A 16,925-nucleotide genomic window follows, 5' to 3' on the forward strand; every position below is an offset into this window, starting at 1 on the left:
GTTAATCCTGCTTTAGTGACCACCTTTATGGAAAGACGACCTGTGTATAAAGACCAAACTTTTTATTTCTGTTAAACCAGCGTTTCCCATTGTTAAAGCCCCACTGTCCTACTTGTAGCTAGTTGCTCCCTCTATATAGAAAACTTCCCAAATCGGTGCCTGTTGGTCCCCCATGATCCTTTTTTTCTTAAGTTAGTTGAGAGCTGAGTTAATGAGATAGCCACCTGTCAGTGACCTCGCTGTGTGGTCTAATCCCTTCTCGCCAAGTAGTAATGACAGTCTTTAAAGAAAATTTGAGACCACCTGCCAAGAAAGAGCACTCTTTCTTTCTATACTGGTTTAACTGTAGTAATATACTGTAAATCAAGGTTTTAAAAAAAATTTGAATCTCCCATCACAGTAGATGCCTCAGACCAATAATCACTTCCTACTATTGTAATTGGTCCCTAAAGGGAAGAGGGGCATTGTAACCACTAATTGGTCGGGGGCTTTCAATTGTCTTGTTCCTCTTGACACAACCCACACCAGGGTAGTCCAGTGAGAGAGATAGAGAGGAAGCTAGCTTCATTGCCCCTCCCTCCCCTCGGGTATTCCCCCTTCCGCTGCATTCTTCTTCTAGGGATGTTTAATTCTCCTGTCCAAGTGTCAACCTGAATTGAAGACTTTCATTGCTGTGTAATTGAATGCATCTTCATTCATTTCAAGGTGTTTTGCAACATTTTCAAGGGACTACTGTATGCAAGTGACTGCATTGTGCACAAACCTGGATAAAATGTATTTTATTTTACCTCAATGAATTCAGCACACATTTATCAATTTCTTTTGAAACCACATTATTTACTGATTTTTGTTTCTTCTTTCTTGTTTCTGCTTGTCCAACTATTGAAACTGCATGTCAATTGTCATAGCCTCACCTTCATAAATATGTGTAATATGACCGTAAAAACAACATATTGTCACAGCATGATCTTCAAGGGATTGAAAATATCCGCAACAAAGACATTTATTTGAAATCTGATTTGTAAAGAATTGAAAGCTTAAAACAAATAAAGGAAACAAAGCTGTTTAATTTACATACTTTCTTATCATTCTTCTCTAGCAGCAGAAAGGAATGTTTGGCTCAAATTTTTCATCATTTCATTATTCATCCTCTATATATTCTAGATATTTACAGCTTTTTTATAACTTACTTGAGAACTTATCATGACATTGGGGCTCTGTTTTGAATTTGATAAACAAAGACTTGTGATAGTCCAAATTGAAATGATTTCATTCTCATCATCTTTCTCTTTCTCTTTCTCTCACTCTCTCTCTCTCTCTGTCTGTCTCTCTTTCTCTCTCTCCTCTCTCCTATATGCTTTCCTCTCGCCCCCTAGGTGTGTTTGTGTGAATCCCTCTAAATGGTCTACCTGAGCAATTAATATTCATCCATGCTTCTAATTAATCTTTTTTTTCCTTGTAAATGTTTATATTCATCCTGTTTGTATGAACATACTATTTATATATATTTTTTTGTTTTTTGTTGGTTCTTTTATAAATGTAAATAATAGAAGGACTTTATTGAATACTGGTCGGCTAACAGGAATCTCAGAGATGAGAGAGGGCTGACTAAATAGAGAACAGTGTCTAACCCACAGCAAGGCAGAAAAAGAAGAAGAAAAAAGACGCATCGGAAATGACACGCAGAGACCCAGCAGCAAAAGGTTTCAGCCAGAGATATGCAGCTGCTATATAATTGTAACATTTCATGCCACAACTGTGTGAAACCACATCAGAATGTGGGCTAATGTGACAAGCAGTAGCTTCCTACCAATGCACCAGGCCACATCGATCATAATGTGATGCAAGGTGAGATTCAGCAACTTGTCAGCAACATTTGTGCCATACCTGAGACTAATGCAACATCACGTCGGGCTCGCAGCAACAGAGTCCTGTATCAGTTTTTCAGGCCCTCTGTGATCTTAATGGAAGAATATCAGACCACAGCTGAAACAGCAAAGTTTCAGACCACACAAGGGTTACAAAACTACTTGGCCCCTATCTTTCTCTCTCTCTCTCTCTCTTAAAAAAAAAGAAGAAGAAAGGGGGCCCACAGCAACCAAGCCTAGTAACACACCTAACAACTTAGCCTGGTTTTTAAAAAAAGGGGGGGGGGGGGGGGCTGCAGACCAGCTCTGAATGTAGGATAAGTTGAAACAAAGCAACACAACAGCAACATTTTCTACCACATCAGAGCCTACAAACAATATCTTAAACCAGAACTTAGCCTGGCAAAACAAAAAAAGCAGCCTTCGGCAACGCTGCAGACCAGTTGTGAATGTCGGATAAGTTGAAACAAAGCAAAAAAACAGCAACATTTTCTACCACATCAGAGCCTACAAACAATATATACCAAAACTAGATGGAATTCGACTGCGCGCAGTCGAAAATGATGCCTCCGTTATAGAGCAATTTTACAAACCAAAACAGAAAAAAAAAATTGAATTCACGTTCAATGGTAATCCATTGACAGGTTCTCAGAATATTGTGATTACAAGCAATTTCTCATATACATATATGACCCTTTGATCTTTGACCTCATGACCATAAAATCTACTCAGTTCATTGGCTCTGCAAGATGTTCTGAGTTAAATAGTAATCCATCTGTCAGTTCTAATGAGAATGCGTTCACAAGCTATTTTTGCATACATAATGGGCCCATGACCTTTGACCTTTGACCTTATGAACCAAGAATCTACTCAGTTCATTAGCTCTGCAAGTAACAAACATGACCTAATTTTGGCATGAATCCATCAATCGGTTCTTGAGATAACGCGATCACAAGCTGTTTTTGCATTCATAATGTGCGCTGTGGCCTTTGACCTTTGACCTACGTGCTCCAAAATCTAATCAGATTGTCTTCCTATGGTGATACACACTATCATTAAGTTTGAAGTTTTTACATCTCCAGTGGTTCTTGAGATATCATGATAACAATCTCAATGTATGGAATTTCATAAGTTGACCTCTGTGACCCTTGACCTTTGACCTACGTGCTCCAAAATCTAATCAGATTGTTTTCCTATAGTGATACACACTATCACTAAGTTTGAAGTTTAAATCTCCAGTGGTTCTTGAGATATCATGATAACAATCTCAATGTATGGAATTTCATAAGTTGACCTCTGTGACCCTTGACCTTTGACCTACGTGCTCCAAAATCTAATCAGATTGTTTTCCTATAGTGATACACACTATCACTAAGTTTGAAGTTTAAATCTCCAGTGGTTCTTGAGATATCATGATAACAATCTCAATGTATGGAATTTCATAAGTTGACCTCTGTGACCCTTGACCTTTGACATACGTGCTCCAAAATCTAATCAGATTGTTTTCCTATAGTGATACACACTATCACTAAGTTTCAAGTTTAAATCTCCAGTGGTTCTTGAGATATCATGATAACAATCTCAATGTATGGAATTTCATAAGTTGACCTCTGTGACCCTTGACCTTTGACATACGTGCTCCAAAATCTAATCAGATCGTCTTCCTATGGTGATACATACTATCCTTAAGTTTGAAGTTTAAATCTCAATTGGTTCTTGAGATATCGCGCTAACAAACTCAATACAAGGAATTTCATAAGTTGACCTCTGTGACCTGTGACCTTTGACCTACGTACTCCAAAATCTAATCAGATCGTCTTCCTATGGTAATAAATACTATTCCCGAGTCTTAAGTTTAAATCTTAAATGGTTCTTGAGATATTGTGATAACGGTCAAACGGGACGGACGTACGGACGGACGTACGGACGGACGGACGTACGGACGGACGGACGGACGGACGTACGGACGGACAACCCGAAAACATGATGCCTCCGGCACCACCTTCGGTGGCGGAGGCATAAAAAGCAGCATAGCTTGGGCAACGCTTTGGACCAGTTGTGAATGTAGGATAAGTTGATTATGTGTGCCTAATCCCCACCGCTGCCACCATGAACTCGTCTACAATGATGAATCGGAAGTTGTGATTGTCAGCCAGGAAACAGGAAGCCAAGAGAAGCAACTGCCTGCCAATATCTTGGGATTCACATAACCTTGGCATACAGAGGGACCATCATCCTTCATCCCACGATGACCAAAAAGAAAAAAAAAGGGATGAAAATTGTCAGTCATAAAATAAAATTGCTGAAATCCTCTCAAGTTTTCCACGTACCAAATTGCCCTGCCTACATTAATATCCGGCTCTGTCTTCATGTGTGAATGCCACCTAATAAGGTTCAGGATATGGATCAATTGCATCGCGCTTGAGAGAGAAATAAGGATCCCTAATTTTATCTCCATTACTAAGATTGCAGCTTAACTCTTGGTACGATGGTCCTGTCTGGATTGCTTTACAGGGCATTAAAAATATCCGCTCTACCGTCATCACCCTTAAAGCTGGAAAACCTAACCCCAATGCAGAGTAATCTGCTCGTTTCCATTATCTCTGATCAACTCACATCTTTCCTGGCTGGTCGAGATGAACCGAGAAGCTTGGCTAATGTGTCATGAATAATCTTCTGGATCCTGGAGAGTTGTTGGGCACAGATGCGAGGAAACTCCTGCCGCACCCGATTCAACAGAGCTAGGGAGGAGGCGGAAGTCATGGAAAGTGGAGAGAGAGAGAGAGAGTGAAACCAAAAGAGGGTGAAAACAAATTGTGCACATGTGCTTGCTGCATAAAAAGAAAATGAGATGAGTTGAAAAAAAAAATGTAAAAAAATAAACAATATGTTGCCATCACAATATCACGCCGTCATCCCCAACAAACCTTTTACTGCTTCTTAAGCATTGATTTTGGATTGTTTGGCTATTTTCCTGACTACAGGATTTGACGAACTTCTAACAAACAGTTAAATCTTCACTGCTATATATAAAAATGTATGTCAATTAATAAATAAAAACCTATTGTTCAGGATGGGATAAATAAAATGAAGGTTAAAAATTAGAAGAATTCTGTAAACAGTCAAGACGGAATTTATGTAATGAAATAGTGAAAAATGAAGTACTGCGACATAAATGACAAATATATAAAGTTGTAATATTTGATTTATGTGGAAAAAAATCTTCTGAATACTTTTATTGTGATGTAAGCTGCCACATGACTTGATAAAGAGTAAGCAAAATTATAAGGAATGTAATCAGACAAAAAGTCAGGGCTCTAGCAATTGTTTTCTTCCTCAACCTCCTCACAATATGCAACCTGTGTTGGAGACAGCATGCTCACCTAGCCTGTTTGGAGCAGTCATCGCACATCCCTTGAAGTTCTCCTTCAAGAACAGCATCAAGTGGATGATGTGGGAAGGTTCACAGGGCTTGGTACATCCACAGAAAAAAGCTTGCAGGTCAGGTTTGAAGCAGTCTAAGCAGAAGAAATAAAATATTTTGGAGAAAGAAAAATCCTTTCATGAGAAATCATAGACTGGTAATTGATACTTTTTTCAAACTGACACAGAAATATTATCACTTCCATGGTATTCTGCATCTCTATGATCAACACTTCTATATATGGCCGAGCAAAATTAATTCTTTGTTTCTTGAAATGACTTGTTCAGAAATAAGAAGGGGTTTTCATGGTATTTGTTATCAAATATTTTTCCTGCATACACAAATCCCATTGGGTCAATCTACACAAACTTTGTAGACAAAATCATTGGCTACAGAAACTTGAAACTAGTATTAATTGTGAATATTGTATTGTATAGACTTCATCAGCTCCTTTTAATTTAAGTCACAGCGAACAATAACATAAACCTAAATTAAAGGTACAAAGAGCTATATAAAGACAATTAAAACAAAAATTGAGTGGCCTAAAATTAATTTTATTCTACATCTCTGAAAGTAATGAAAACCATCATGGCACATAAAATAGAGTCAATTAAATTGATAGTACATGGATGTTAATTGATGTTATATAAATTGAAGAAACAGCAGGAAAACGAATTTTATGCCTTGTAATTATGCATGATCAATAAAATTGAACTTGAACTTGAAATAGATTTTAATATAGCAGCCAAGCGTACAGCAAGGATTTAGTAACACAGATGCATGGCAATGGCCACTTAATCCTCCAGAAGACAATACGGTAGCCTAAAATAGTGCTACCAAGTAATGTCTAGTTTAATAGAGGTCACACACTTGGCAAAGAAAGTCTTGCTTTACAGACCAGACTGGTCGGTGGAACTATCCTGGCCAAGACGTGCATCAGCTGTCACTCAGCTCACGAGGGGGTTCTCATCACAGGGGAAACTTTCATTAACAAATTACTCTCTCTCACTCTCACTCTCACTCTCTCTCTCTCTCACTCTCTATATCTCGTTTGTAACAGCAAGATCTTTTTCCCTCTCAATCATCCTTTTCTGTCTCTTTTCTAAGGAGTCGTCCAACTGTTGGAATGCTCCATCAGAAGTCATTGCGCAGATAATGAACGTTAATGGCCGATCCCCGATTACCCAAGCTTCTGACCTAGATAGGAAGCTTCCGCTAACTCTCTACCGATCGAGAGCTTTATTGAGGGGCTGCTACCAAGAACTTGCTACTGACGGATTACTATTAAAACCACACGGTTACGCACACATCGGGCCACGTTGGCTTGCGAGGGAGGGACCAGCAGTGACCTCTGGTGGGCTAAAGCTTGATCTGCATCCAATGCCAATCTCAACATTTGCTCAAACAAATTAAGAGAGATTCGCTCTCTGGCAATATTAGCTGTGAAGATAATCGGAAGCGCTCTCCCTCTCTCTCCTGGGGGGAACACCCAAGCCACATGGTCGCACTTTTCAAGGCAAGGAAACTAGGCAATACTGTTAAACTCTTGTGGTTTTGATGGGGAGCCAATGCTGTCCAACTAATTAATAACCTGGAGGTTTGTTGCTCTTCCCCTAGTCAAGAAAGACACTTCCTCTGTTTCCAAACATCTTCAAGTCAATGCACTGCTGCATGCTCAAGATGATTAACAGAATGAGGTCAACGACCCTTGAAACACTGCCAGGTCAATCAATAAATTGACGTAACTGTAACTGAATACGTGAAAGTTTCTCTCTTTTTAGCACATCTACAGCAAACCACAACTGGTTTTTGCATATCAAAATTATACTCAAAAGTTCTTGCATTCTGATTTTAATAGGACTTCAGAATGATTGATTAGTTATCTTCTTTTGGCACTATAACATATTTCTCAAATATCAATGAATTTGCAGTCTTTTCCCATATTAAGCATGTACATGTATTTCTTATATTTTAATCATTACATTTTGTATATTTTGAAATCAACAATAAAGCTAAATTAATACATGGCCTGTTCTAGTACTTCAGGTATAAGGGCTTTCAATACCAAAACAGTAATGGGTCTTGTCAGATTTAAAGTTGTTAAAAGTTATTTTTTTCCTCAATAATACAAAATTAAAGATTTAGAGATATATCCCAACAAAAGTTTAAAATAAATCTGTCATTCTTTACATGAACAATTGTTTGGGGATTCAGAACATAAACTGCATGATTTCAAAGTTTCAATACCTTAAAAATCACATTTTCTAACCACTCCTGTTTAGATGCAACCACATCCCAAATCTTGGTGTACCTACATGTAAGCATTTTCTCTTCATCTTCTGGCCCTATGAATCTCTATCATGTCTCTACTTTTGTTTCTTCCCCTCCCTCATCAATTTTTCTAAAGATTCTTCTCCTTTTTTTCCCTTCAGTTCTCTAAATTTGCAAATCATTCTATGAAAAAGTGCTTTTATAACTTCCCTTTCCACTTGTTACTTAAAGATAAACTTTAGTACTGGTAATGCGTTTACATTGTGAAAGAAAAGGTGTGGAAAGGATCAGAAACAGTTGATCATGTAGCTTGTAAGTATTGGTGTGCACTGCAAGGTTCTGGAGTCATCAAAATCATAATAAATTTGACCAAGCATTGGTAAAGTAGCAAGCACTGTACACAGAAAGCTATATATGGGACAACACACATGGTGTCAGGGCTAGTACTACCTTGATTTCCTTGTCTTTCTATGCTCATTACTCAGCCAGTATACATTTTCTACCAACATTGTTTGGCAAATGACATTTATTTGTGATCTTGAACATTCAGTGTAAGTATCGTTTGATTCTGTGAGAATACATTTTCTTTTTTTAACCAGAACTCAAGTTTATCTTTAACCATTCTTCTCAGGTACAATGAAGTCAAGTATAATTGAAAACATTATGTACATGGCATTGAAAACAAGTGAATGTAAGCTTTGACAAATGAAACATGCATCTCTCAGAGGAGAACATACAAACACAAATTGTCTATTCCAAATCTGAAGGGCATAAACTCTGAGTTAGGTAAATATGAGTTGATAACTTTCTGGCTCCAAACAGAAGATAACATCTGTTCAAAGTCAGAAGGTTCTTAACTCTGTGTTAAGGTACTGGTATATGAGTTTTAAATGACTTTTTGGCTCCAAATAGATGACACATTTATGAACTGCAAAAAAAAAAAAAAATCAGAATACAAGCACGAGCCAAATTTTCCCTTCCATATATCCTTTTACTTTCTTACTTTCTTTTTTAGTTTGGATTGCTAGGCTACGATGGCCATGACTTTTACTTTCCTCCCTGTAAACATGTCTGGCACTGATCACTGGTGAGGTGTTGAATCATCGTATACAACATTCTGTTTGCTGCAAAAGAGTCCATCAAAACACATTAACACCGACATCTGGAAGCAAGGGGTCGGGCTTGACTCCCAATTCTCTTCCTTCTGCTACTTCTTGTACTCCCACTTTCTCTCTCACTCTCCCTACCTCTGTCTCCACCTCTCTGTCTCTGTCTGTCTCTCTTTTTACTTCTTTCTTTCTTTTTGTGGTTATGGTTTGTCTTTTATATTTCTTCCCTGTCCTATTTTCCTTTCCTCTAAATCTCTTTCTATCTCTACAATGTTTTGAGTTCCCTTTCCTCATTTCCTCTCCCTCTCTGCCAAGTCTCTCCCACTCTCTCTCTCTCTTTCTATTTCTTTTCTTAATCTTCTTCTATTCCTTTCCCCCTCATAGTCTGTTCCTCTTCCTAACCCCTCCATCTTTTTCCATATCTTTTTTTATATCCTTACGCCTTACATCTCCCACACCCCTTCTCTCTCTCTCTCTCTCTCTCTCTCCCTTAATATTTCTCTCTCATCATCTATAATCATAAACAAATTAAACATTAACACTTCTTTCTTATTCCAACATCTCTGTCTTCTTCTCCTTCACTAGTGTATTTGTTTCTCTTCGTCTCTCTCTCTCTGTCTCTCTCTTGCCTAAGGTTTCTGTATTTTATCTCTCATAAGTCCTCTTCTCACTTCTCATCTCTCTTTGACTCTGTCTCTCTATCCCCCCTCTCCTCTCCATTTCTATTTCTTATCTTCCACCTCGTCTGAAATTCAGTGGTGGGTTGCCGGGCAACAGCAGCCACATTCTTGTGGATGTTTTTTTCGAATCATCTGGTGAATATTGGCGTAATCACCATGCAGCCATGATTTGCATTTTTTGTAACATTTATGATCTTGAATCAGCAAATTATTTAAGATGGCTGAATGCCTTCCAAGTTAAATTGCTGTATTTTGTATATATAAAGCGTATCATAAAATCATGTGCAGTTTATATCAACAAAAATAAGAGCTATACTGGCAAAATATACATGACTTGCATATTTCCATGAGCAAAAAAATGTATAACTGTTCATGTCACATAAAACGTTCCAACATGTATATGTAGCTACTAGGAATGGACAAAACTGTTAGAAATCTACAACTTTAAATATGAATGTCAATGAGTCGAAGGATTTGGTTTTCAAAAATGGAGGTTTCTTTTCAACCTTGGACCACAACACTGATAAGATCTCCAGTTATGATATGAAATGTATTCATAAGGAAAGGATACTTGCATACTGTATCCCTCCAACTAACTGTAGATTACAAGTTCTGTGGCTCCTTCTGTCCCTTGCCCAAGAAACTTGGGACCAACCAAACAGAAGTACCAAATTGTATGATCATCTATTTCTTAATTCCTCCTCTCCAGACATCAATCAAACAATTGAGGGAGCCACGCCGGATGGGCCATAGCCACTTCTTCATTATGCAATCAGTCACGATTGGTTTGTAATAACCGACACCATAGCTGCAAGACGGTTTGCGGTGTTGTCAAATTACTTTCAAGATCCCTCCCAGACATGTCTTAATTATCAATCATTTATCAAGAAATTGTACAAGTCAAATTGTCTCCTGGGCCTTTACTTGTTTGTTCAAATCAAATTTCCAGGTATTGCCTCACGATTGTGTAATGTGCTTCATTTCGTAAGCATGCTCCGGATGTTTTGCAACGTTGTACTACTTCCTTCGTGAATTAATTCTGGAAAGGCTTAGTTTCTAGAAAACTAAATGCAAATGGCTAATGAAATTTGAAATGAAGAACATGTGCCATGACAAAATAGGGGTTCATTTCTTCTAAAGATAGATATGACATAATCACACATGACTGCAACTTATTTGCTGATTAAGATCAAGACAAAAGAAGACCTACTGAATCTCTTTAACTTTGTGTACTTGGTGTATTGTTATTTGGTGCATCACAATCTAACAGAAAAAAAAAACCGAACAAATGAATTGTACAAATTCAGATGCACAACAGGAAATCTTATGAACTTTCTAAGTATATGATTATGAAGCACATTCTTCAAAAAGAATGATGAAAAGACGGGATTCCTAAAATAACATTCCTTTTAAAGGGTTAGGATGGGTCAATCCTTAGGCGGATTACCAATGAGGTAAATTACATCACCACCACCGTCATCGCCCAATTTGCTTGGTGAATTCCAGAAGCAACCACTACTAGGAATGAACCTTGCGGTTTGGCTACAGCACTCAAGGTAGACCTATAGTCCAGACTGATGTGCCAAGGTCCTGTTACCTGTGACGTGAGCCCCCCTCCCCCTACCCCGCTGAGGAATCATGAGGAGCTGGCACAACCCCAACACTGCGCCAAACAGACAGGAGGGTGTCAATCACTCACCTACATACTGCTTTTTCATAGCCTTGGCTTTGTACAAAGTTTTAGAATATTTTAAAAGGTTTATGTCCTTTATACAGCATGATTTTGATAAGGTTTCATGAACTATTTCATCAATTTTTTCAGAAGTGTTTCACCTGCTATTGACCCCTCCTGTTGGAAGTACATGTACGTAAGATTTGAAATTTTCTAAGTTTCAAGAGTGTCAACATCTATTCCCTACACCAATGATTTTAAAACATACTTGTTGGTATACTGATTCAGATTACATGTAGTGATATACGCATGATCATGAACACTGTATTGGTATAATCAGCTAGCACTCTAAAAGGAACGAAATATCTTCCAGTAATCAATAACCTACATCTTAATATCTCTTAAGCCTGAAAACTGGAACTACTTTATAAGAAGTGCAGATTTAAGACACTGGGACAAGAAATTATATCAGAAAAGGATTTACGGTTCACTTGGGTATATCCTGAATCAACTTGATCAACAGGTAAACTGTTCCAAACTTTGGATGACATTGACATATCGAACCTTAGTCCCATCTTGTACACCTACAAGCAATTATTCATAATGCCCATGTTTTTCCATAAATGTGATGAAAACAAAATTGGCAACACAAAGCAAAGAAGTGCCAATTTTCTGTTGTTTTTTAAATGTAGGTCACTGCGAACAAGGTTACTTTTTGAAGAATATCACATAGCTAGCTATAGGCTTCATGCACCCGTCAGCACCCCTAACACAACAAGGTGCGTAATGCTACCTTAGGGAAAATACATTGGAGGTATTTGAGGTGAGTAGCTCATGAGCAATTTGATGACATCATCAAGAACTTAACAGAAATTGATGATTTCTGGCACATTCAGTCTCCAAAGTCATTGCTCACAACATTTTCCCTTTTACATTATATAGTCAGAGGCCCTTACCACGGTGAATGCTGATGGAAATACCTATGGGGTATGCATTATGTGCCCTTGACAGTACGCTTAGTCCCATCTACCCACAGCAATGTCAGTGTAAATGACTTTGAAATGTGTCATAGCAGGTCATATGGATACACTTTCTCCCTTCATGACCTTCACAAATTTTACATTATATATTAAAGTCATGAGGCACTGTTGTGTAACTTACAAGGGTGCCTTTGTTTTCAATTTTTTTTTTACAAAAACAGGTTACATTATTTTCTAAATAGTTTCTATTTAGTAATATAAAATCATGGAATGAAACTGATCAGACCCAAACTGCAAGGGATAAAGAGAGCATTATGGCAGGTATTGAAAATTAAGCAAAGACAAACTTACTACACTTCAACTTAAGTTTTGAAATTTAAGATCTTTGGTAACATCATGTGGTAGGCTTTGCAAAAAAGCAGATATCGTATCATGTCACTTACTATAATTTTAGAGGATTAAAAGCAAATGCGATCAAAAGGGAAAGGTAAAAAGGAAGTGATGAGGAAGTGAAATTAAAACACTTGTATATCCCTATTTTTGGCCTTTGTTTATAAATGGCGTTTACACTAAAAATGAGGTGGAATGAAAAATAGATGGGGAAAGAAAAGGGGACATAATTTGTCAACCAATAAAAAAAGAAGTGAGAGTTCAACCAAACTATCATCCTAAATAATCCTCACTTTAATAAGATAGTTCAGCTTTTTAAGCACAATCTCATTTTTTTCAGTATATGGTAATTAAGTCTAAATATTTAACTAGAAACAATTACCGGTAACTCAAAATTAAGAATAGAGTAATTAAGCATCCACAACAAAAATTGTGCAAATCAATTAATACGACCCCTCAACAAATTATGCAATGCTAATTATGCCATATCAAAGATGACTTTTCATATTCAACCTTCAGTATCACTCTGTATTAAGTATTTAATTTAGTATTCTTAAAAACTGCATTTTAATTGTAATGATGTACACTTTCGAAAGAGAAGTTCTACTCATTCTAATAAGACTCAGGAGTGAACACCCCCAAACCGAGGAAGAAGTTCCAACATGTCATAACTATAAAACTTTTACAATGATTATCTTTAAATAAATTGCTGGTTTCATTTCATTCTTATAAGATACCAAAACAAGAAAAAAAACTCTTGATGTCAGCAATAAAATCTGTATCACCTCTAGAAATCCGCACCCTTCTAAATTTTCTCCTTCATATTAGTTTTGTAGAGGGATGCTGAGCAGTGATTCATACGCTTTTAGCGGTTGAATCATAGTACACCAAATGAAAACCTCGCTTTCAACAAAATCTCTCATTTATTTAAAAGAGGAACAAAAAGCATCATGAAGCTCAAATATCTCCTCTTTTTAAAGATGTGTCTAACGTTACAGCCAGTACATGTTAACTACTACATGCACTCATTCGGAAAGTTGATGCTCCTGCTCATTACCCATGGAAAAACAGAACTAGTCATGCTGGTTGGAAATGAAATAGCGCAATTTCAGGGCTCTTTCGATTTGATTAATCTTGAATTGATGTGAGCACCCAAACTTCTAGTGCTAGTATCACCTCTAGAAATCCCCACCCTCCTTTGTTTTCTCCTTCATGTTTGGGTTAGTTGAGGGACGCTGAGCCGTGATTCATATGCTGTTAGCGGATGAAACGTGGTGCACCATGGGGAATCAAGAGGGACATTCTGCTTTTATGGATGGATATCCTCTTCCTTTCACTCCCTGTCCCCTCTCCCTCTCCCCTGTCGACCAACATCTCTCCATAGACTTCTTGCCTTTCTCTCTCTCTCTCCTCTTTATTCCGCTTGCCATTCTCTCCCTCTCTTATTTATCTTTCTACCTCTCTCTCCCTGTCTGCTTCCCCCTCTGCCCTCTTGCTCTTACCTCCCTCTCTCTCTCATCCACTCTCTCTGTTTCCATCTATCATATATATTTTCTCATTGCTTCATATCTCATTCTGTCTCTTTCTATTTCTCCTTTCTTTTCTCTCAATCTTTTAATAAACATGATGATTTCAGACTTTTTAATGTCATTCTTATGTCAACAACTTTGAATCACTATTTTTTCTTTCCATTACTTCCCTCTTTTATCACTTTATTTTTCTCATGCTGATTCCTCATTACATCTGTATATGTTATATTTCACTTTTCAGCTCTACAATATCAATATACTAAATATGCAATTTTCATCCTTGAGTCAATCATAACTCTTTTGTCATTTCCAATTAAGTCAAAGACCTTGTATCTCATGCATCTCATCAGTCACCTCTCTTAATATTCTCTTTAGTTTGACTTGCAAGGATGCATTGAGTACTTTATTCTTAACATGAACCATCCTCTCACCACTCCCTAAGTCCATATCCTTTACCTAATCTTTCTCTTTGTCTCCCCCCTCTCTCTCTTTCCTTCTCCCCCTTCAATCTCTCTGAAGTTTATATGCAATATACTGTAGCATATTTCTGCTGTCATTACCATGAATGCTCTTCTACTCACTATCCCCACCTCTCTCTCTCTCTCTCTCTCTCTCTCTCTCTCTTGCTCCCTCTTAATCTTGATCTGTCTGTCTGTCTCTGTCTCTTTCCATCCACCCATCTCCCAAGTTTATGTGTAATAAAACCGATTCTCACTCTGTTTTCCTGTTCACCTCTCGGCAGACTGAGCTCTCTATCCTGTTGATATTATTCAAACCAGATGGTCTGACTTTATGCTCAATTCGTCCTACTTTCCTCTTCTTCTTCTTTACCTTGCTATAATCTATGTGGATGACTCTGAGTCTCATTATGTCAGCAGATGGCCAAAAGGCAAATTTAAACTAAAAAGATCATCAAAGGCCACTTTTCAAGACAAACAAATAAATCTTTTTACTTTCTTTAAATCATATCGTTATACCTTGGGTGGTAACAACTTTTAAAATTTGTTTCCTTCACACTCAAGATTCTTGCATCTGATTTTCATTTGAACAGATTCATAAAAATCAAGAATTCAACAAAAGTTAAGCATTTTGGTTTTGTGAGAATTACCAATAATGTAAATGAATTCTAAAAAAATCTATCTAAACCAAATCACATACAAATTATACAATATGGGATAACTTAAGAAATCTTTCATGAAATGAAAGGGAAAATTTCCAAAAGAAATGATGAAGTGAACTTCATCCAAGTCCATTCTTGGACATCTCAAATTCTCAACCTATGATCATTACAGACAGTACATAATGTAGTAAGTCACTCTGTAATTCCGACGGCCTTGCCTCTTATTTGTCCAGTATCCACTTGTAATTAGAGAAATATGAAGCGGTTTTAACCAAACATCTTGGACGACATCGAGGGACACTCCATCCTGTAGGAAGGGAAAGCAAATTGGGGAAACGCCATTGACATTCTGGAGAGCCACTCTGGCAACATTTGAATTAGTCTACTTACCTCTGATTGGCAGGTTCAGGGAGCCAGGCCCCGCCTCCAACTCTCCGCCGGCCAGGGCTAAGCCCAAGTCTTCCCACTTCACAAGATGCTTTAGATTAAGCTGAGTCTCCATCGGGCTCCAAGCAGGATGAGCTAATGGGAAACTTCCCGGCCCGTACACGCTGAGGTATTTTTGTGATTAAGGGAAATGAAGGGGGGTAATTGGATGGAAAACAATGTCAAGAATAAAAGAATTCTGTTGAGAATTCAAGCTAAGTGAAATAATATTTGGGTAGACTCGCTATGAAGGCAACAACTTCATAATTCTGAATAAAAACGTTTGGCTCCCCATATTAAATGAATTTTGTTTTCGACCCTGAAAATTTGGTAAGTTTGCGGGCAAGTCCAAAGTGTATATATTTTCCCTAATATGTTACAGACTAAAACAAAGATTTGAGTATGATATGAAGTTTAAAACCAAGTTAAACCTTAGAATACACTAAATATCAAAGAAAATTATATTTCAAGTGCTGATTATGTTGATATTTTCATTATTCTTGGGAATGTACATGTACATGACAACAATTTTACTAAAACTTGCACTTCTTATAATCCCATATTGTAACAAGTTTATTGCAAACTTATTATGTAGTACTGACTTGAGAATTAATTTGTTATTTATTTTACTGAATTTGATAGACAGGTTTAAAAACAATTTAGAAGAATGAATCTCTGGGTACATGAAAATGTTAATTCTTAAAAATTGTTGTTACAAATAACTTCTATTAATGTATAATGTGATTTTGTTATAGCCATATCTATTGGGGTATGGGGGGGGGGGGGGGAATGACATTTCTAAAAAGATAACTTAATAGAAAAAAACACGGATTTCTTTCAAAACTGAACAAAGCAATAAACAAGGGAATTAATGCTCATATAGATACAAATTCATTAAAAAATGTCTCCTAAAACATACTTTTATGGTTTCCTTATTTTCATCAACCTTCAAGTAGCTCCCAAAATATTTTTCAAAATAAAAAAAATTACATTCTAAGATTTACTGGCACACAAGCCCTGAATTTCACCTTTATTTTCACAATTAGACCCCCCCCCCCTCTAAAATGCATAATAATAACAAAAACAAAAACTAAAATACAGTAGTCAATTAATGAGCAGTAAAGACTTCAGGCATATTTCAAACTGCATCATTTTCCCCCTTTTCCATTGCTTCTCTTCCGTCCATACTATATCCGCAGGATGTAGTTCATTCGTGAGGGCCTCAGGGGGAGAAATTAAAGGCCCAGAAAGCGAGAGAGAGAGAGAGAGTGGGAGGGAGGGGGAAAGAGAGAGAGAGATGTCTATTAAATACATCCCTACATCCTTGAGTGCATGCTATTTAGAAGAGGATGTAGCTCCATTTAGCATAATACATTCAAGTGGGAGTATATCATCAGCCTTCAAGGAAAAAAATTTACAGTTTCTTGGTGAAAAATTAATATAATCAAAACGGGTG

General features: G+C 37.3%; 1 protein-coding gene across 1 annotated transcript in view; it reads right to left on the bottom strand.

The window, feature by feature from the left end:
- The window catches only part of LOC763563, a 58,105-nt gene that overhangs the window by 12,570 nt on the left and 28,610 nt on the right, over nucleotides 1-16,925 (bottom strand). The window contains exons 10-12 of the mRNA XM_030999061.1: nucleotides 15,434-15,599; nucleotides 5,252-5,386; nucleotides 4,485-4,609 (exon numbers count right to left, since the gene is read on the bottom strand). Coding sequence (XP_030854921.1) covers nucleotides 4,485-4,609; nucleotides 5,252-5,386; nucleotides 15,434-15,599 — 426 coding nt within the window. The remainder of the gene's footprint in view (nucleotides 1-4,484; nucleotides 4,610-5,251; nucleotides 5,387-15,433; nucleotides 15,600-16,925) is intronic.

This window comes from Strongylocentrotus purpuratus, unplaced genomic scaffold (genome assembly GCF_000002235.5).
Source record: "Strongylocentrotus purpuratus isolate Spur 01 unplaced genomic scaffold, Spur_5.0 spur5_scaffold_5, whole genome shotgun sequence".
Lineage (NCBI taxonomy): Eukaryota > Metazoa > Echinodermata > Echinoidea > Camarodonta > Strongylocentrotidae > Strongylocentrotus > Strongylocentrotus purpuratus.